The sequence below is a fragment of the Malurus melanocephalus genome, unplaced genomic scaffold (genome assembly GCF_030028575.1).
Source record: "Malurus melanocephalus ecotype Western Australia unplaced genomic scaffold, MMel_1.1 scaffold_83, whole genome shotgun sequence".
Taxonomy (NCBI): domain Eukaryota; kingdom Metazoa; phylum Chordata; class Aves; order Passeriformes; family Maluridae; genus Malurus; species Malurus melanocephalus.
In genome coordinates, this window is record NW_026623315.1 from 979,934 (window position 1) to 998,758 (window position 18,825).

General features: G+C 33.8%; 1 protein-coding gene across 1 annotated transcript in view; it reads left to right on the plus strand.

Annotated features, from left to right (window-relative positions):
* BBS9 (Bardet-Biedl syndrome 9) overlaps positions 1 to 18,825 on the plus strand; it is a 272,395-nt gene that overhangs the window by 59,470 nt on the left and 194,100 nt on the right. The window contains exons 16-19 of the mRNA XM_057367718.1: positions 1,689 to 1,829; positions 3,953 to 4,048; positions 8,232 to 8,404; positions 10,241 to 10,393. Of these exons, the coding sequence (XP_057223701.1) occupies positions 1,689 to 1,829; positions 3,953 to 4,048; positions 8,232 to 8,404; positions 10,241 to 10,393 (563 nt within the window). The remainder of the gene's footprint in view (positions 1 to 1,688; positions 1,830 to 3,952; positions 4,049 to 8,231; positions 8,405 to 10,240; positions 10,394 to 18,825) is intronic.

Sequence of the window (18,825 nt, forward strand, 5' to 3'; positions counted from 1 at the left end):
TTTTTTTTTTTTTTTTTTTTAATTAACTGACTAGAAATCTCCCCAGTCTCCTCAAATGCCAGATAGTACTTGATGTAGTTTTGATTTGACCTTTGAAATATTGAAAAGTTATGTTTATGATGAGGCAGACTGATTGCAGACTATATAGAAAAAGCTGGCTTGAAACAAAAATGTTTTAAATACAAAAATATATCAAAATCTTTTTGCCTACTTTTACAACAATTTTTTTTTCCTGTTGATAAGTTCAATTTCTGATATCTTAAGTTCAATATTAAGATGTTTGTGCTATGTTGTCATCAAGAAAAAGTTTACTTTTCTTGTCAGATGGTGAAGATACAGTTGAATGAATCATTCTGAAAGGTCATGGGTTTATTTTCAAGTATTCCTTCAGGAATTTTCCTTGGAACCTGGCGATACTCTAATTTTGAAGACCTGTCTTTAGTTCGAATTACTTTTCTGCTCACTTTTCTCTGATTTGATATTTTACAAGCTGCTGCAGAGTAGTYACTTGTAGGCATTATCAGCAAGCCAAAACAGCTAGTGAATTGACTGCAATTCAACCACAGGGAAGAATCTGAGCCTTATGGTAGCCTTTTTTTTCCCTGAGATGAGTCTTAGAAGTATTTTTTTTATTTGAAGAGATCTGAGAAGCAGCAAACAAACATAATTGCTAGCAAAATGTGTTGCTTGCATTGCTATTGAATGTTTGAGGTCCATGTTTTTTCCCCTCTGTCTAGCTGTCAGTTCATGACTTTCCTGTCAGTTACTTTATTGTCTCTAAAAATCTATTTTGTTAAACAAAGTTTTCCTGCAGCTGCTTCATGAAAAAAGTTGTCCTCAAAACTCTCATAATCTGTTTGCTTAAAAGAGCAAGTACCCCATATTTCATAGGAATGAGCACTTTTGCCTTTTGCATAGAACATACCAGGCAACATGGCAGCTATTTTAAACAATATTTGTATCTGAGAAAATTTTTGACACATTCAAGTGTGCTTTCTGAATGTTAATGTTAAAAATACTTTTTTGTCTCTTGCACCGTCCTGATAAAATTACTTGTGATATGGTACTCAGGGCAGAAGCCAGTTTGTTCTACAGTTCTGTTCTATTGTGATGCAATAAGTTGAAAGATAGAGTTTAATATACATTTGGGTAATAACCTCTAGAGGGTACATTCTTTTTCTAAGCCACAAACCTCTGACAGATTATATGAAGGTTGCATATATGTTATTTAAGAGTATATAAAAAAAAGTAAATATGCTCATAAAAAGTCTTTAGTTTGTGATATTCATGATGAAAATGTTGATGCTTCAATTCTGTATTTGAAGCATCAGGAGTAATCACACAGCTGTTGTTTATGTTAAAGTGATGTTGTTTGTCTAGAGCATTAAATAAAACTAATCTTCATAGCATGTTATTTAGTATAAATACTGTATGCAGTAGATTTAGCCCATAACTCTTACTTTTCCATACTTACAAAAATGTTCACTTGAGAAGGTAATTAAAAGTGTTCAAATATAAAAATATTTTAGGTGGAAAATTAAAAAAAAAGAAAATTGTATATATTTGGTTTTAATGCATTCCTTAATCACTTTAAAATATTTTGTTGTACGGCTTTGAGGACAATGGTGTGAAGTGTCCTGAATTCAGACTATGGAAATGAAAAATGATTCTGTGCTCTTTCATTTTAGGAATACCGAGAGTTGCACAGTGTAACTTCACTCTGCCTTTGAAGTTAGTTTGCTTTCCAGCTCAACCTTCAAAAGCAGCAAACCACAAGCTAACTATTGATACCAACAAACCTCCCATCAGTTTTGCCACCATTTTCAGAGGTAGGTTTTTAAATATKAAATGTGTTAGGAACTCCCAACAGGAATTGTTTGTCCATGTGAAATAGAGGTAATTAAAAAAAGTCATATTATGGCATAATATTTTAGTAATAGTTCGCCTGGGGCAGTATACCTGCTTCTGATAAAGCTGCGTATTTCTTTACATGTTGTAGATCTAATTTTTATGTATGCAGAAAATAATTTTGCATAAAATTGCTTAAGCGGTGTTGCAATTGGGGAAACATGGGCATTCATTTAAAAAAAAAGATGAGCAGGGCAGCAGAGGTGGTAAATATTGTATGTAAGGGGTACAGTTGCTTTGTAAGATGACTTGTGGAGTATTTGATATATTGGTCTGAAGCTTATTTATATATTAAATAATTTCATCAATCTTCTTGGACCAATAAGAAGACTTGTACACAGTGTTATTTTCTGATGTGCAAACCAAAACTATGTTCTRTATTCAGCATTGTATTAAAGTAGCATGAAGGAGAAATTCGGTTCCATTCAGGATTGAAAAAAGAAGAATGAAATTAGGTACTATGAAGTGTAATGTTATGAAAATAATTTTTGGTGTAATTATGTGCTCATTATTTGGAAGAGAGAGGAGGTGGATGTTACCACAGGAATACTCAGCAGTACAATATGGTGTAATCATAAGCAACAAATAAAACTGGAGGTTGCATTACACAAAATGTTTCCATGCAGGAAACTGCTATCATGTTACTGTGCACTGGCAAACTGAGTACTGRTTGCTGATATTAAATAAAATATAATTTATATAACTCAAAACTGTAGAAAAATGTTATCTAGAAATTTGAAAAGGAGAATTAAAAGGAAGTGACTCATTTAGCTTAATAAAACACAGGCAAAATGAAAAAGATAGTACARTTGACTTCAGTAAATATTTTGTGGCTATATCATGGGTCTAGATGATCATATTAGCACAATTAGAAATTAATAAACAGGGCTTATAAAGTAATTGTGAGTAAGTTCAGTCTGGCAGTGATTAAGCTTTTGAACTTCAGATGACTAAGGTTTTGGAGCAGTTTGCTGAAAGCTGGATAGGCCAACAACTTTAATATGGTACTTTTAAGGAGTAGCTGCATTTCTCCGTGTAAAGCTTATATACTATATTTGTCTGAAAACAGTAAAGTAGGCTTTATTGGTGTGCTGGGTTGGTTTTTTTTTTCTCTCAACTGGGAGTGCTGTATAATACTTGAAACACAGCAACTTTTTTTTAAGGGTCTGTTTTTTTAGTTTTTTAAGTGTCTGTTTTTTAAATAATGGACTTCCATTATGGCTAAGCAATAATGCTTTCACAATAGCATTGTAGTAAAATTGTATTTTACTTTTAATCTAGGGATGCATTGTTAATACAACAAAAAGCATAGGACTAAGAAGGTGTTAAAGTATTCTGATTTCCATTAATTCCATTTAAAGTGATTAAAAAAGTATGCTGTTTATGATGTGGTTTGCAAGCAAACTTTGAAATATTGGTGAATGCAGTAAGAGTTGTATCTCTTCTCATTGTTTTGCCTTGTTTTTAGGAGAAGCAGTGGGAGTAGTGGTGATAAACAATAGTTTTTAAAATACAGTATTTGAAAATTAATCCTTTTAAACTGATATACTYCACCACATGGAATGAAAAGAAAGGTGTACATGGATGGACTTTGCAAAATAGCTAGTTTTAGCAAGGTGAATGTTTGTTTTACTCTGTGCTGAAAGCTAAAATTTAAACATTAAAATGCTTAAGCATTTTAATGAAGATAATTTCTGCAAAATTTTTGCATAGGTATCTGAATTAAAGGTGACCTTGTGTCTGGTAAAAGCTGGTAGTTTTTTGGCTTTACACTAATCACAGTTCTTTTTAGAGCAAGACTGAACCYCTGGGAAACCAACCTTTTGTTTTGAGGCTGGGGAACAGAAACAGTGTGTGGCTCACATTTCACCTGTGAATAAAGGAAGAATCTACCGAACTGCTATTTGTTACTTTTGAATCCAAAGAAGGGAAACAATCTCATTCATCTGCTTGTGCAAAGGTTGATGTAGCCCTGGCTGTCGATTGAAGGTTGCTGAATGCCAGTGTCAAATTACAGAAAACAGTATTTAACTTTCTTTTTCAGATTTTGTTGATTCGTCTGAGGGTGACTCGGCAAATGCTCTGGGATTTCAGTTTTTAACAGGTTCAAAAACCACTCTTCTTGCTTCAAAAACATCACGTAAGTTCTATCAGTATTAGAGTAAAAGAAGCCTAATTATCAGTTACTACATGTACAAATTGAGAATATGGACCACACAAAGGATAATCAATGTTTGGGAATTAACACAGCAGTTTCAAAGTGTTATCTGATGGTTTCTTACCTCCTCTCAAGTACAAAATTCTGTAACAAAACAAAAAATCGTACTCAAAATATAGTACAGTATGGTGGTAGTTCTCTGAAGAAATTGGATTTTCTTAAAGTTTTTAGCAATGTTTTTATTCATAAGCTAATAGTGTCACCATAATAATGGAAAAACACCTTTTTTTTTCTCAAAGGAGTTTTAACGTGTTTGGAATTAGTCACGTACTGAAATTTTTGGAAGCAATTAAAAAGCAAGTTTCTAACTTTCCACTGACTTTCAGTAATCCTTGACTTAAATTAGGCATCAGACCCTACTTGCTTTTCTGCATTTAAGTAAATGCCCATCACTTATCTTCAGATGCCTGTATATTTGTAAGTAAGGGATTATGGATTCGAGATCCTTTCTATGATGTTTACGGAGTGTATGCCCATACATGCAGATATGTTGTTTCCTGGGTCAGTGTCCCTTGTATAGAGCAGTTTGTGAATTAAACAGTCCTGTTCTAACCATCTGAATTTGTGCTCTTTGAAAGATTGTTTCACTTAATTTTCAAGAGTTTATGGACTTGCTCTGTGCAACTGCTCAACTTGCTAAACTCTTTCTTGGCATGTGCCTTGGAACCAAATCAGTTCAATTGTGTTTAGCATTTTGCATGCCAGCAGAGCACAAAGTATTCATTTAATACAGCAGACTACAAATTGAAAAGCTAGAAAAGTGATTGTGCACTGCAGAGAGCTCAATAGGAACACTGTGTGAATGCTTTGTGGAAACTGCTTTGAGTGAAAAATCACAATTTGGTTTGTTGATGTGAAGTTTTTTCAGCACAGATAAACTTCCATACTGTTTTCAGAAATCYGTATTTATGATGTGATATGAAATATTGGTGGGGTCAGCTGTGAGCTATGAAACGATATTTAATACCTTTTCTAATGTAATCAYATGTATTAAAAACAGAAACTATCTGGAGAATAATTGTCATTGTAGCAAGAATAATTTTACATTTCTAAGGATCAAATCTATTTCTATTGTTTTTTGTGTGCATTATTTATGTGCTGTTTTATTATTACTTTGTTTTTAATATTTATTTGAATAATAGTTCTTAAACAGTTTTAACTAATCAGATGTGCAATGATAATTTTTAAAAACTAAAGAATTGAAAGGATTTCTAAATAATTGTTTCCTGGATTGCATTTTAAATCTTTGATTTGGACTTTGTTTTGCATRGCTGCTAAATCTGAATGCTGTAAGRACAAATTTGTGTCTATGTAATGAATATACTTTAGTTTCTACTGAAGGCCATAACTTTTARTCTCACACATCCCTACCCCCAAGCCTCAGTCTTTCCCTCTCAGGTTTGTTTATTCACCAGCTAGGAATGACGCTTGCAGTCTTAGAAGAAACTTTCCCACACTGCTTTACTTGTGAAATTCACTTTACAAAGGAGCTTCACAACTTCTGTTTCTTTTAGTGTGGCTACTCATTTACTGTGTATGAGAATCCTAACTTAGAAAACAAATGAGTAGTATGATGTCACTTTCTKTTAGCAGCCTGTTTCCAGCTTCCACTTCATTCATTGGATTGGATTGGATTAGATTGGTTAGAGAAGGTCTTAGGGGGAATTTGCTCATTTGAAATGTTTCCTAACTAAAAATTATTTAAAGGTAAATATTTTTTAAAAATCTGATAGTCAAGCACAATTCAGAATACTTTTTATGAAMAGAGACTACTGATAATACAAAAGCTTTGCTTGGTAGAATGTCACAATACTAAAATGATTGTGCTTGACTGAACAGATCTGTGGAACTAATAAATGTAGATGAAATTATGTATTATTTGGTAGGTACTTACTCTGCTGTGTGACACTGAGTTTATACTTTGCAGAAGTACTTATGCAGAATTATAATTGAAGAAATATTCTTCAAAAAGAAACCTGAAGTTGTAGATAAGTTTTGGTTAGAAGTAATGGTGTTTCAGAAAAATAAGGGAAATTTTTTAAGATCAAGCCTTACTTTTGGTTTTCCATGAAAGGAGGTTATCAAGGGCAGTGTAAGGAGACCTCGTTTTCCATATTCCTTATCAATAGTCCAAGTTCTGAATGGGAAAAGCGGCATGTAGCAATGAAGGTCTTCAGGTTGGGTGTCACTGCTGAAGATGCGAACAGGAGTGACATCTGTTTTCATATTAGTTTTTAATTGTATTAGCTAATTCATTTTGAACAGTGTAATAATTGAAGATATTAGTTCCAGTTTGTCAAGACTGCTGCAAAGAAACCCAGCCTGAAGARCATCTTGACAGAAATTATATATTAAAAAGTAGCTTGCACCAGCAAGATTAAGACTTTAAGGTGTTTTTTTTCTGGCTAAAATTTTTAAAACTGAATTTTAATCAAACTGTAAAGAAGGCTTGACTGCTAACTGTGGCTGGGTTTTTCCTTCTGATGTGGGTTTCCTAGCTGAGAAGTGACCTGAATCTTCTAAACTTCCAGCTGGAAGAGCACCTATTGCTAATGCAGGTTTTACTATTCAGATAGCCTGTTGCAGTGTGAAAAGACTTTGTAACCTATTTAACTTGTTGGTACCCCTCAGTTTCTTGCTTTTCTGATTGAGAATTTTCTGAAAATCTGTTGTAATTTTCTGTAATGGAGATTATTTTAACAAAAAGYTAATGCAAGTTGCTTAACCATAAAAGCTTGGGATGAACAGAAGCAGTTGTTTCTTGTTTTTCTCCTGTACTTCTGTTTAAAGCATGTGTTTAGTTTAGCTACAGATTCTCAGTTTTGTAACATTTCTAAATCTAATTTGTCTTTTTCGAAAGTTGGAAGATCATATAAAGCWAATGATTGCAATGTTCTCTACTCAGGCCGTGGTAAAATTAGATTGTGTTTGTATTGACCAACAAACAGTGTATGGAAACTAAGTGTGCATTTTGGAGGAAATAAGTTTTGTCCATTTTAAACCATTAATGTATTAGATATGTCAATTATAAATGGAATGACTGTTGGTTTGGCCTTAAAACATCTGAGCTAATTTCCGTCAGGGAAAAATCACTTTAAGGCAAAGTATGATGATACATCCAAGTAAGTCCAGCCATTACAATTGTGAGTGTTTAAAAAATGGATATTAGGTTGAATGCTATCTTTAGCAGATGGTGTTCTTTTCTTTAACAAGCATGTTTTTAAATAAAACTTGCTTCTTTCCTGTTACACTATAAACAGAATTTGTCATTCTGTATTCAGTGAAATATGTATCCTGGGAATGATGCCAGTGGTAATGTCAAACAATCTTGAATTACTAATGTTGAGCAAATTTAAAATAAGTACATTCAAGTTTTAAAGAATTCTGGTTAATTTGATTTACTGTGGATGTTTTTAACAAGGGCAAGAAAATGAATGATTTTCTGTCAAATCCTCGTACATGCATTTCTGTCTATCTATTTCTTTTTTTATTAGYTATTGGCAGATGTGTAATGAAAAGATGTAAGGATCTTATGTTTGAAAATGTTTTATATGAAAAAATTAAAAGGCTGCTATGATTTTCCACAATGTTTTCCATAACATTTATTAGTTAATATTAGTTAATTCTGTTAATTAAACTAATATTAATATTAGTTAATTCTGGTTTCCTAGAAGCTGGAGGGAGGGTTATACAAGTGTGAGCTAGAAATCAAATCTCATTCCACTAGCCTGGTACTTTGAAATTCACTAAAATCTCTWCAGTTAATTGAATTGCAGGGACAGGTAACAATAACTAACAGGATTTGGTGTTTCACTTCTGTTTATATTAACACTTTCTTTTCTACACTACACCATTTTTACAAAGTCATAGTATGTAGATGGATAAGAATAGTGTTCTACTAATATTAATTGTACTTAACGTGAAACATAGCACTATCAATAAAATACAAGTATTTCTTTAACGTTAGTGGATATACATTCTTTAGTAGACTTTGGATGCAGTTAACAAATTCGATTTGTGTGCTAGCTAGATTGTTGTATAGTGAATTTATGTGTCTGAAAACTGTGTTTATTAATAAGTCTTGTATTTATTCTTGTGTTTAAAGAACGATACAGGATTCAGAGTGATCAGTTTGAAGACCTTTGGCTGGTAACGAAAGAGCTCATACACCGACTAGAAGTACATTTCAAGAAGGAAAACTGCAAGGATTTTGCATGTACCTTTTCTGGTTCAATTCCCCTGCAAGAATATTTTGAACTAATTGATCGACATTTTGAGGTGTGTTCCATAAGATGAGAATTGCTAATGTTCTGCTAGTTTAAAATTGTATGTTCATGCAGTGATTAATCAGATTATAACTATAGTATCACAGGCTTTCAGAAAATAGAAAGTTGTATGTAAGGGAAAGTCCTTTCAGATTTTGAAAAACTGCCCTTGTAGAGGTAGCACTGGAGGCTCCAGGAAGTTTGTCAGACCAGAAATAAAAGAAATGTGATTACTTTTTCCTCTTTGACGATGCAGGTGGCAATGAAAAATCTCTGTAGTAGATTCAGCTAGCTTGTAGAAATAGGTAACAAAATAAAATATATGCATTCTTTCCCCCACATCTTTTCTGTTCCAATTAAAAAAAGAGAACAGCTATTTGAAAATTTCTCTTAAACTCCTTTAATGGGCAAAAGCAGCAACATAGGTGTGCAAGAATGAGAAATACTACTGGATGTTCTTTCATGCTGCCAAATTTTCTGTGAGGTGGAGCCGTCACCACACAAAAAGATGGAAGTTGTCATTGAGATTTTCTGGGATTTTTTGAGTAGTCAGCCTAGATCCTTGTCTGTATCGGATGCTCACAAGTATTCATTCTATTGTCTTTAAACTAATTTGAAAATTAAAATGTTGATTTTTTTACATGATGGATAATGTAGAAATACCTTAAACACAGGCTTCTTTAGATTGTATACCAGGCTTAAATTTATTCACATTTGAAATRTGGATGTGATTTTTGGGATGCTAATTTAGACTCTAATTACGTTGCAGCTGGCTCTTTTGCAATTTATGAATTTTTACTGTAATTGTCTGGTCCAAAAAATGTCAAATGATCRTTTATGCTTCCATCCTTGTTAGTTTCAACCATTTTTTTTTTTTTGGCAAGCTTAGGAGAGCTGTCCCTTACCTGAGATGTCCCTTTTTTTCCTMCTACTTTTAGCAAAACTTCACAGTGTTTCTTTTTCCCTTAGCATCCCTGAACTATTTTTAATAATTGTGTACTGACAGAATGACATTTGTTTATTTTTGGATATACTCTGGTACATAAAAATAAGAAACTTACTATTTCTGTTCATTTTGGGGCACTTTTGCTTGCATTTGGAAATCTGTGTGTCTTGATGTTACTTCTAGTTTATTCTGCAATTTCTGATAGTTCTGCTGCAGGTATAGCATGTCAGCTGTACATAGGTATCATAGCTTTTTGAAAGACTCATCTTTAGTTACTTTTATTTTAGAGGCATATACTGGAAAGTGGTGATTAAAAGATTAAATAGGAATTTTTGTTATCTGGGCACTTGATGTACAATGTTCGACATCTTGTGAACACTTCAAGGAATTTTGTTGCTGTAGCTATCAGTCTACTTAATAGGAAATAGGATTTAACTTCAGAAAAAGACAATTGTTTAGACAGTACAGAATTCAGTACTTCCATTCATGCTAAGGGAATAACCATTCACTTTYTACTGCAATGAATAGTTAGTCCAAAGCACTGTATAAGTGTCATAAATGGCAGATCAAACGAAGAAGAAGCCTACATGTCTTGATGGTGRAATTTCATTCTTGTTAATAGGCTTCGTGATGAGATATTTATGCATTTTCACAGGTTATTGTGGCTGTTGATAATTAGTTTAATTTCAGTGGCAAATTATAATTCTTGAAAGTGCTTTATGAATGTGAAAGCTTTATGAATGTGAAAGCTTTATGAATGTGAAACTGGCATAAGCAACATCGTATTTGAGTATTACACTCTGTCTCAAAAATTGGCCATCCTTCTCCCATTTCATTTGGAATGTGCATATATAAATGTGTATGACCCTTAACCTGAATTCTTGAAAACCCTTCAATTGCCAGCTACGTTTGAATGGTGAGAAACTTCAGGAGCTGTTATCTGAAAGGGCTGTACAATTTCGAGCTATTGAGCGGCGACTGCTGACACGATTCAAAGACAAAACTCCAGCTCCTCTTCAACATCTGGACACCTTGCTAGAAGGAACATTCAGAGAGGTCAGTACAGTTTGATTATGAGCCTAACCTTTCTTTATCTTGTTGGTAAAACTTAGCTTAAAGCACATAAGCTATGCTTTCCTGGTTACATTTACCATCCAAAAGACCAGGAAGCAGTAATTTGTTTAACCTAATAGTCCCTGTAACTTTCCAGATGATTTGCAATAGTTTTATTTAATCTGCGACCACAAAATCTTTACTCCTGAGTCATACCAGCTTGACAGCACATCATTCTTTCCTAACTGATGTTGATAGTGTAAATATTTTATAGTTCATGTGAAAATATTTTATAGTTCATAGCTTGTGTAAATATTTTATGGTACACTGTAAACTGGGGGAATGGTTTGGCTGGTGTAACACTCACAACAAAATTGTCTGAGACTGACCATGTCCTTCCTATGGGGATTTATGTTCTAATCGCTCCAGAATGTGATAGCTGCAGAGGAACAGTGTTTAAAAAAAAAAATCCTTCCCAAACCGTCCTCATACTGGATAAAGAATAAACCAATTTTTCTTCCTTTTCTGGCCTCAGTTCTGTGTTGCTTTAGAATAACCTTTTCATGATGCGTCCCCTTTCTTAAGAAGTCATTTTAGGTGTTTGTGCTTTTCTGTTGGAGGATCTGATTTTATTTTCTAACATGCCTTGTTTGAGAAGCTGAGTCACAATTAGATTGCTTACTGGAAAAAGACTAATCTTTGTGCAGTGTTGTGTATCACAACTAGAATCCAAAGGTGTTAAGGAAAAGTATTTTCCCATTTCCCCTTACTGTTTTGCCTAAGAAAACATTTCTTCAAACTGGASAAAACTTCCTTTCCATGTATGCTTATCTGCCATATGTCAGATTTGCTTTTATTTCAGTCTTTGCTGAGTTCACAGCAATATTCCATTCTTTACTGAGTTCACATGAGTTCACATGAGATGATGTAAATTTGAAAGTGGAGATTTTCTAGTTGCTTTAATAAATACAAGATATTGTGATAGATGGGCTATTCTTTAGCCCTTTGAAATGRCATGACTAAATAAGCCTGAAAGATTGACATAAATGAGTTTCTTGAGTCTGCTTTTGCTGTGTAGAACTTTTTGCCTTTRAACTTAAGAGCAACTGGGATGTACTTGACAGTCTTGTGCAGTTGATTTGAAAGCTGAATTCTGAGAATATGGCAAAAGTCAGGTTGTTGCAATAGATGCATATTGCTGAAGCTTATTTTATAAGCCCCTTCAAAYCAACATTAGGTGGGTGCTTTTCTTGACATTACTGTTGTAGGCTTTTTGAATTGGAATTAGTGTAGTTAAAAGAAGAATGAGGAAAATTTTATTTTTTTCAAAGAACAAATGTTTACATTTTTTCATAGTTGTTTAAACTTGGTAGATTTTTTGGAAGATTTACTTTGTCATTTCTTTTCTTTGTGGGAATCCCCTTCCAACAAAGAAGTGTTGTTATTGTTACTACAAACAAAATGTAGTAAAATGGTGGTCGCCATGGAGACCACACTGCTACATGTGTTGTTTTGAAAGTGAGAGCTGTGGTAGGATTTCATATTGACTCTTCTGTGGGGGTGAAATGAAATTGCTCACTGTGGCATTTTTGGTATKAAAAAAGACTTGTTTTTTGTTTTATTCAGTATCATATCTTGTCTTTATTTGAACAAGTATGTCTAATGTCAATAGTTGAGATATCCAAAATATCATAAATGTGTTTTCTGAAAAGGAATAATGAGGMTGGTTAACTATGAACAATATGAAGTCTGACTCCAAAAATTCTTTTAAGCCTGTAGCTTTTTGACATTGAAATAATTATGCCTTTTATTTTCTTATAGACATCTGAGAATCTCATCTCCTCATATATATTTCTTATATATAAAAAGTTACATATTTTTATAATGAGAGAAGAAAAAGTTGCCTTGTTTTATTCCCTCATTTTTCACTAAAGTAATTGTTACATACAAAGCAAAGCAAGGTTTTGTTACTTCTTACATTGTGTTTTGTACTCAAAAGGGAAATGTCTGCATTTTGGTTTTATATTGTATTGCAAACCTTTTCATCYAGAACAGAAGGGGATTTCCAGTTAGTGTGAGTGTGTGAGTGAGTGTTCTTTTTAACACAGAATCTCCAGGATTTGGGCACTATATGAATTGCATTCTTAATAGAATAACTGTTGTAGCGTAGGATTTTGCTTTTAATCGAAGCTTTAGTATTTTAACCTCTGCAAATCCACAGGGATATAAAGATACCTTTTATTGCTGCCTGTATTTCCTTGCATCAGAACAGTTATATAGCACATGTATAACCTGTATGAGCAACCTCTTATATTCAACTAAATACAAATCAAATAATGAATATTCAGCTCATGTAGTTTCATTGCCTAGGTGTGATAAATACGTACTTCAAGCATGTTCTGTGTGGTTTCCTTGCCCACCTTCAGATTGCTATTAATTTCTGAACTGATTCAAATTTTGTAACTAAAGTAGATTGTAAATGTTAATTTTCAGGTTTTCAACTTCGAGTTACARTTATATTTGTGTGATATGTATGTAGATGTACAATGCATGTCAAAGTTACAGWTGTCAAACCAGAGAAAATTAATCAWKCTGCATTTGRTTCCCTGCTAAAAAGCATTTCTTATTTATGAACTGATTTTTTGCATTAATCCATGTATACTACCCCCAAGGCAGGCTGTACTTAGTGCTACAATAAAATTACTGATCTGTTTATTAAGGAACTTCAGTCTTAATTTTCATCTTGACAATGATGAAGAAATGTGTAAGCAGGCATCACTTTGTGCAATGAAAAAGCTTGCTTTTGGTTTTACACTCCTGTTTAACATTTTCTTCTAGAATTTGACTTTTTGATGTAATATTTTAGATATAAATGGATTGAAGTGAGTATTAACAATAGTTAACGAATGATGAAATGAGGTGTTCCATTCTGGAAGGATAAGGAAAGCTTTTATATGTATAGTAGTCTTGTACATTTGAAATAGGAAATGTTATGATTTTTAAARAGGATTTGTAGGAAGGTGCTATGAAAATAATGGAACAATCAATTTGCAGTAGATGCTATTTATATGCCTATGAATTTCTTGGTCTGCTAAAAAAATTAGTTGGATATGCTGCTAGCATTTGGTCTAAGAAAGGATTTTAATTAGATACATTTAAAATCAGTTGAATGATAGTTGAGCTTCCATATGTTTTGTAGTTTAAAGGACTTCAAGTGAAATGAGRTTACAACAGCTATCATAAAATTTGCTGCAAACAGCGTGTACTTTGTATAATGCTCCCCTACAAGAGATATGTTATTGCTTGGAAGTGTAGTTTAATGATCTTTTTTGTCTRCAATGTGTTTTCTGTCATAATAGAAAAGAGAAAAAAAAAACATAGTTTGGCAGTAGCTGCCGGTTCTTGCCCTGAAATCCTAATTTTCATGCATTGACTCTTGGCAAACATTACTTGGATTTCCAGGTACAAACTGGAATTAATAAGTGTCATAAAAATGAGATGCTTCAATTTTTTATTTCAACCACGTGGATTTTATCGTACTGAATATAAGCAATACTAGCTGTAAGCTGTGTTTAACCCTGTTTGGAAGCCTATCACAGTTACATTCTTACAGGGAAAGAGGAGGATGAATTTTAAATGTGGGGTGGAGTTCTCCTGGGGCACTAACTGTTCCTTAACCAATTTTAAATACTTAAACCATGAATCTGAGACAAGACTGAGCAGTTCCAGGTTATAAAAAAAGAATGTTATGATAAAGCAATCATTTCTAACTTATGAAGCTGTCCCTTCATAATTTTTCTTTCTTTTTCTGGCTTCTATTGTAATACAAACAGATTTGCCCTGTATCCTCACACTTCCAACATATATGGTGTTGTTTCCTTTCTATTCTTTGATGGCGCTATTGCACAGTACCTCGGGTTCCCCATGTTCTGAGGTTTCTTCATCCCGACCCTGTAAAACCACTGACTCTCTTGTGCTTTCTAATGATGAAATCCTCTACTTTTGGCCCCAGCACCCCTCTGCAGTTGCTTATTTGTGCACTCACTATAAAGCCAGTGCACGAATTATTGCTGACGGGCAGCAGCCATCTACCCAGACAAGACGGATGATACCCTCCGTCTCAGTAGAAATAGTTAAATAGTGTTTCTCCCCTCCCAGTCTGCTAATTATATATATATATATATATATATATATATATATATATAAAAGAACTTCATTATTCTGCCTCTTCATGTTGCATTAGTTTGTGTGGTCATTGGCAATGACAGTTACTAGGAATGGACTGACAGAACAAAGCTGACATAAATGGTCAGGACAATGCCATAACTTTAGACATCTAGACTTAAGAACCTTTTCCAAGCTGGGTTTCTATTTTTGATCAGTGATACATTTTAGCTTTTTCTTCAGGTGCTTTATATATTTGAGACAATCTTCTATTAGTGAAAGGACCTAACACACTTTGCTCATCAGAACTAAYAGATGATGAAAATTTACTTCATTTTCTCCTAATTCAGCTATTTATATTAATATTGAATAATCKGTCTCTCAGAAATACTTGGCTGTAAATAGTAATAAAGTGATTTTCAATGTGATTTCCAGATCCTAGTCAGTAAGCAACTAGAAGTTGGCTAGATTATACTCCTGTATTTAGTACATGGTTTGTTTTGACCTTATCTTGGTTTTGGGTCTTGTAAGTTCTGTATATGAATGACAGCTTATAAATGCACATAGAAATTTTTCACCTAAAAGCTCCTCTTGAAACAAGGGGAGAAGCTTCTAAATAGTCTTTCTGATTCAAGAGGTGCTCATAGGTTTCTCTTTGTGGGTAGTAGGAAATAACACAATTCCTACAGTTTTTTTGGGTGTGATTTACCTCATCTGCTCTCCTTTCTGGAAAGTAAGTGTAGCATTTTACCATCAGTCTGTTAGAAGTGGTCAGCAAACACGATTGCTTCCAGACAAAGATACCATGAGTCCTGATTTAGACTAAAGAAGGCAATCACATCAGGAGGATCAATTTTAATTCTTTATATGACAGTAAACTATTCAGGAATTTGTTACCTGTGACTGAGAAAGCTTTATACACATATAATGGTAGCCATTTTCCTTGAGGTCTGTGATGTGAGCTGTCCCTTGCATATATGGCTCTGGTTGTTAGTTGGGGATCTTGGAGAATTCAGTAGAGACTTCTGAAGAAACAAATAAATTTTTGTGAAGAATTTGGAAGTCAGATATCCCTAAATGAATGTACTGCTTCTTTTAATTAGTAATGTCACAGGAGTTATCCTTTCTCTTTCATATGGAAGTTTTGAAGACGGGTGCTTCTCATATTTCCAGAACTTTGTGAACTTCGTTACACAGCTATTTCTTTGACAAAGCCTAATTTAAACAGAAAGATGGACTATTTCATGTTTTTGAGATGAAATATAAGCAAATGTGCTATGAATGTCTGCTGCAAAAGCGTAGGACTGGCCTGCAGTTTTATGTTGCAGCACAGGATTGATGCTGAAGTGTCCTTACTTCTGTTGTTTGTTGTTGTTGGTTTATTTTTTTTTTATTTTTGATTCTTTTGGCAACTGTTTTGAACCTTCTGGAACTCTTCAACCCCATACCATTTTCACAATGGCACTGAGTAGCTGTACTACGTGAAGTAGAACATGTAGTGCTACTACCAGAACCATCTGTTCTCGTCTTAAAAATTTGGTGTTTAGGTAAACAAATATAAATCTACCTTTGTGATATTCTTTTTCTCAAAGAAAGAAAAATACTTAACATCAGCATGCAATTAAAGCATGTAAGATCAGATTTGTAACTCAAAGAACATTGTGCTCATGTTAAACAGTTAACTGATTTTTTTTAATGCCTCCAAAAAAAGAAAGCTGTGATACAACAAACTTTCAAAACTAAACATATGGAGAAAAAGAAAATGTTTTTCATCCCTGAACACAACTTAGAATGCCAAGAGAAGTGCATTAAATATTTATGTTTCTTGAAATTTCAGCAGAATRTGTAATCAATCTAAATTTTGGACAGAACTGAAAGGAACGTAGTTAGAATCCCTCACATCTTAGTTAAGCAGCAATTGTGAAGAATTTTTAGCTCAGTGTTGCTGATCRTGCATGTTATGTTGTGGTTTGTGATTAAGCAAGAGCGTTGAAACCTTGTCAAGCAGTATTTTATGTATTTAAAATTACTATGTGCTGGTTCTTGYCCATTTTATAGTATTTGACTTTATTAGGCAAATTTAGTTTTGGGTGTAAATTGCTACACAACTGAGAGAACTACTTGTTTCCAAATTGTGCGTTCTGAATCATATAATTTCCTTTTGCAAATTTTGGCAGTTTATGTAAAAACCAATYAACAGTTGACAAATATCTAAATGTTAGCATATTTTATCCTTCTTGTGTGATGCTTGTGATCACTTTTCACAACAGATCATTAGCTGATTTAATCCACCATTATTCCTGAGAGCCTGGTTATGAGGCATGGGGTTCTGTCCCAGTGTCCAAGGGCTTGTCTTCTGCTGGGGGTATTGACACTGGTTTACCTGTGCTCAGCATCAGCTASATGTGAATGTGATGCTGTCTGGAGGCTTGTGTCCAAGTAGAACAAAACATTGTATTAATATGCCTTCCCATAGTACTGCACTAATCCATTTTCAAATCCAAGTAACTCAAACTGGTGACAACTCTTTAAGCTTTGGCCAGTTCTGGTACTGAATTCCCTACTACTGAATGAATGTGTATTTGACACTTGAAGTACATTGTAATTAAATTCTGTGAAGGAATTTTTAAATGTGCATGTGTACCTGAATTTTCTTGTTATCAKGAAGAATACAGGTGTGTGGAAAAGAGAGACACTCAGATTGGAAGGTCCAAAGTTACTTTCACCTCTTCAGCAAGAGATTTGGATCTTGTTGCTGTGTTTGTGCTGCTTTTCTCCCCTCTTTGCTTCTGTTTGTTTCCTGTTCTTCTTTGCTCTCAGAATAAGATTTCCCCACYTATCAAATGACATCCTTTCATTTGATTTTTGAGTCTGTTGCTTCTGGGACTTGGTTGCAGATRCACATGATTGAGTTGACTTCTGGCTGGACAGTTTTTTTGTTCRAGGGAGCTGGAAATACTCTATGTTAGTAATCCTTGGTGGTTTCAGGGTGTCAGATAAAGTAATTTCTTTTGATATTTCCATAATGATTTCAGCACAAAGATGGAAAGAATATTGAAGGCAAATGCCTTTGCTCTCCTTACATGTTGGTGTTTGTGTACATGTGCACGTACATAAATACATATATATTTTTAACTACTCATAATTCATCACATCTTCATTTTGGTCTTCAGAGTTGTTCCTGGGTGACTTTTCAGTATTGTCTACATAAAAGCCAGAATTCTGCTTCTATGGCAGTTGGTACTAACTATGGTCCAGCACTTAATATACTGCAGAAAAAATATAACCTCCTAATTTCTCACCTTATCTCTTTTCCATTTACTGATTAGGAAGCCAGTCTATTTTCTAATCTGTAATTTACTGCATTGTTAGGTGTAATACAAAGTAAGTATGTTCATGACAATTTTCTAATGTTTTGAAAGGCAAAGTACTATTCCTTGCAGTATTTTAACACTTGCAATGTGTGGARCACTTGGATCGTTGGTGGTTTGTAGTCAGTGGCAAATAAAACTTAATATGTTMTATTCACTAAAACATTGGGAATGTCATTAAATGTCCATTAACTCTTTGTTCAAGCCCTCAACTCTTTTCCTTGCTTATTAATCAGTTGATAAAAATCTCAAAAGTGATCGTTAATGATTGAGTATTCTGTCTCAAGTGGCACTTCTCACACACATGGCCTCAGGAACCTGACATTTTGGGAATGATTCATTACTTGATTAGTAAGGACTTTTACCTCAAAGCAAAACCATTAGAGTTTATCATGCATGACTCAAAGACTATATATCACACCCGCTCCTGTAATAGTCATTTTCCCCAGATAATGTCAGGGAGAACTACACCCATAGTATAAATTAGCTCTTTTTGGCTTGAATAAATATGCTGTTCCTTGGAGGAGTTATATTTAACTTCTCTTGTTTTATTGCTGTTTCTGCTAAATGTAGTTTTTTCAKAGCCACTAAAAGCAGCTTGTTGGCTATTACATATAATTAAAATTCTCTATTTTACTTGTTCAAATAGTGTTATGTTTCTATTTCCTTAAGACTTATTTAACTTTAACAGTGGAATACTTAGAATGTCATCAAAGCCCCTTTTTATTAGAAGATGTATTCCAAAAATGTCTGAAAGTAGTTAGCTGTGCTTGGGAAGCATATTGGTATTAATGGCAAGACTCTTCTGTATTTTGGTCTGAGGTAGCAATTACTAGCTTTAGTGTGGGACAGTCTTCTGACAGCTTACTCAGTTTGTGGGACAAATAGGTAAAATTGTTC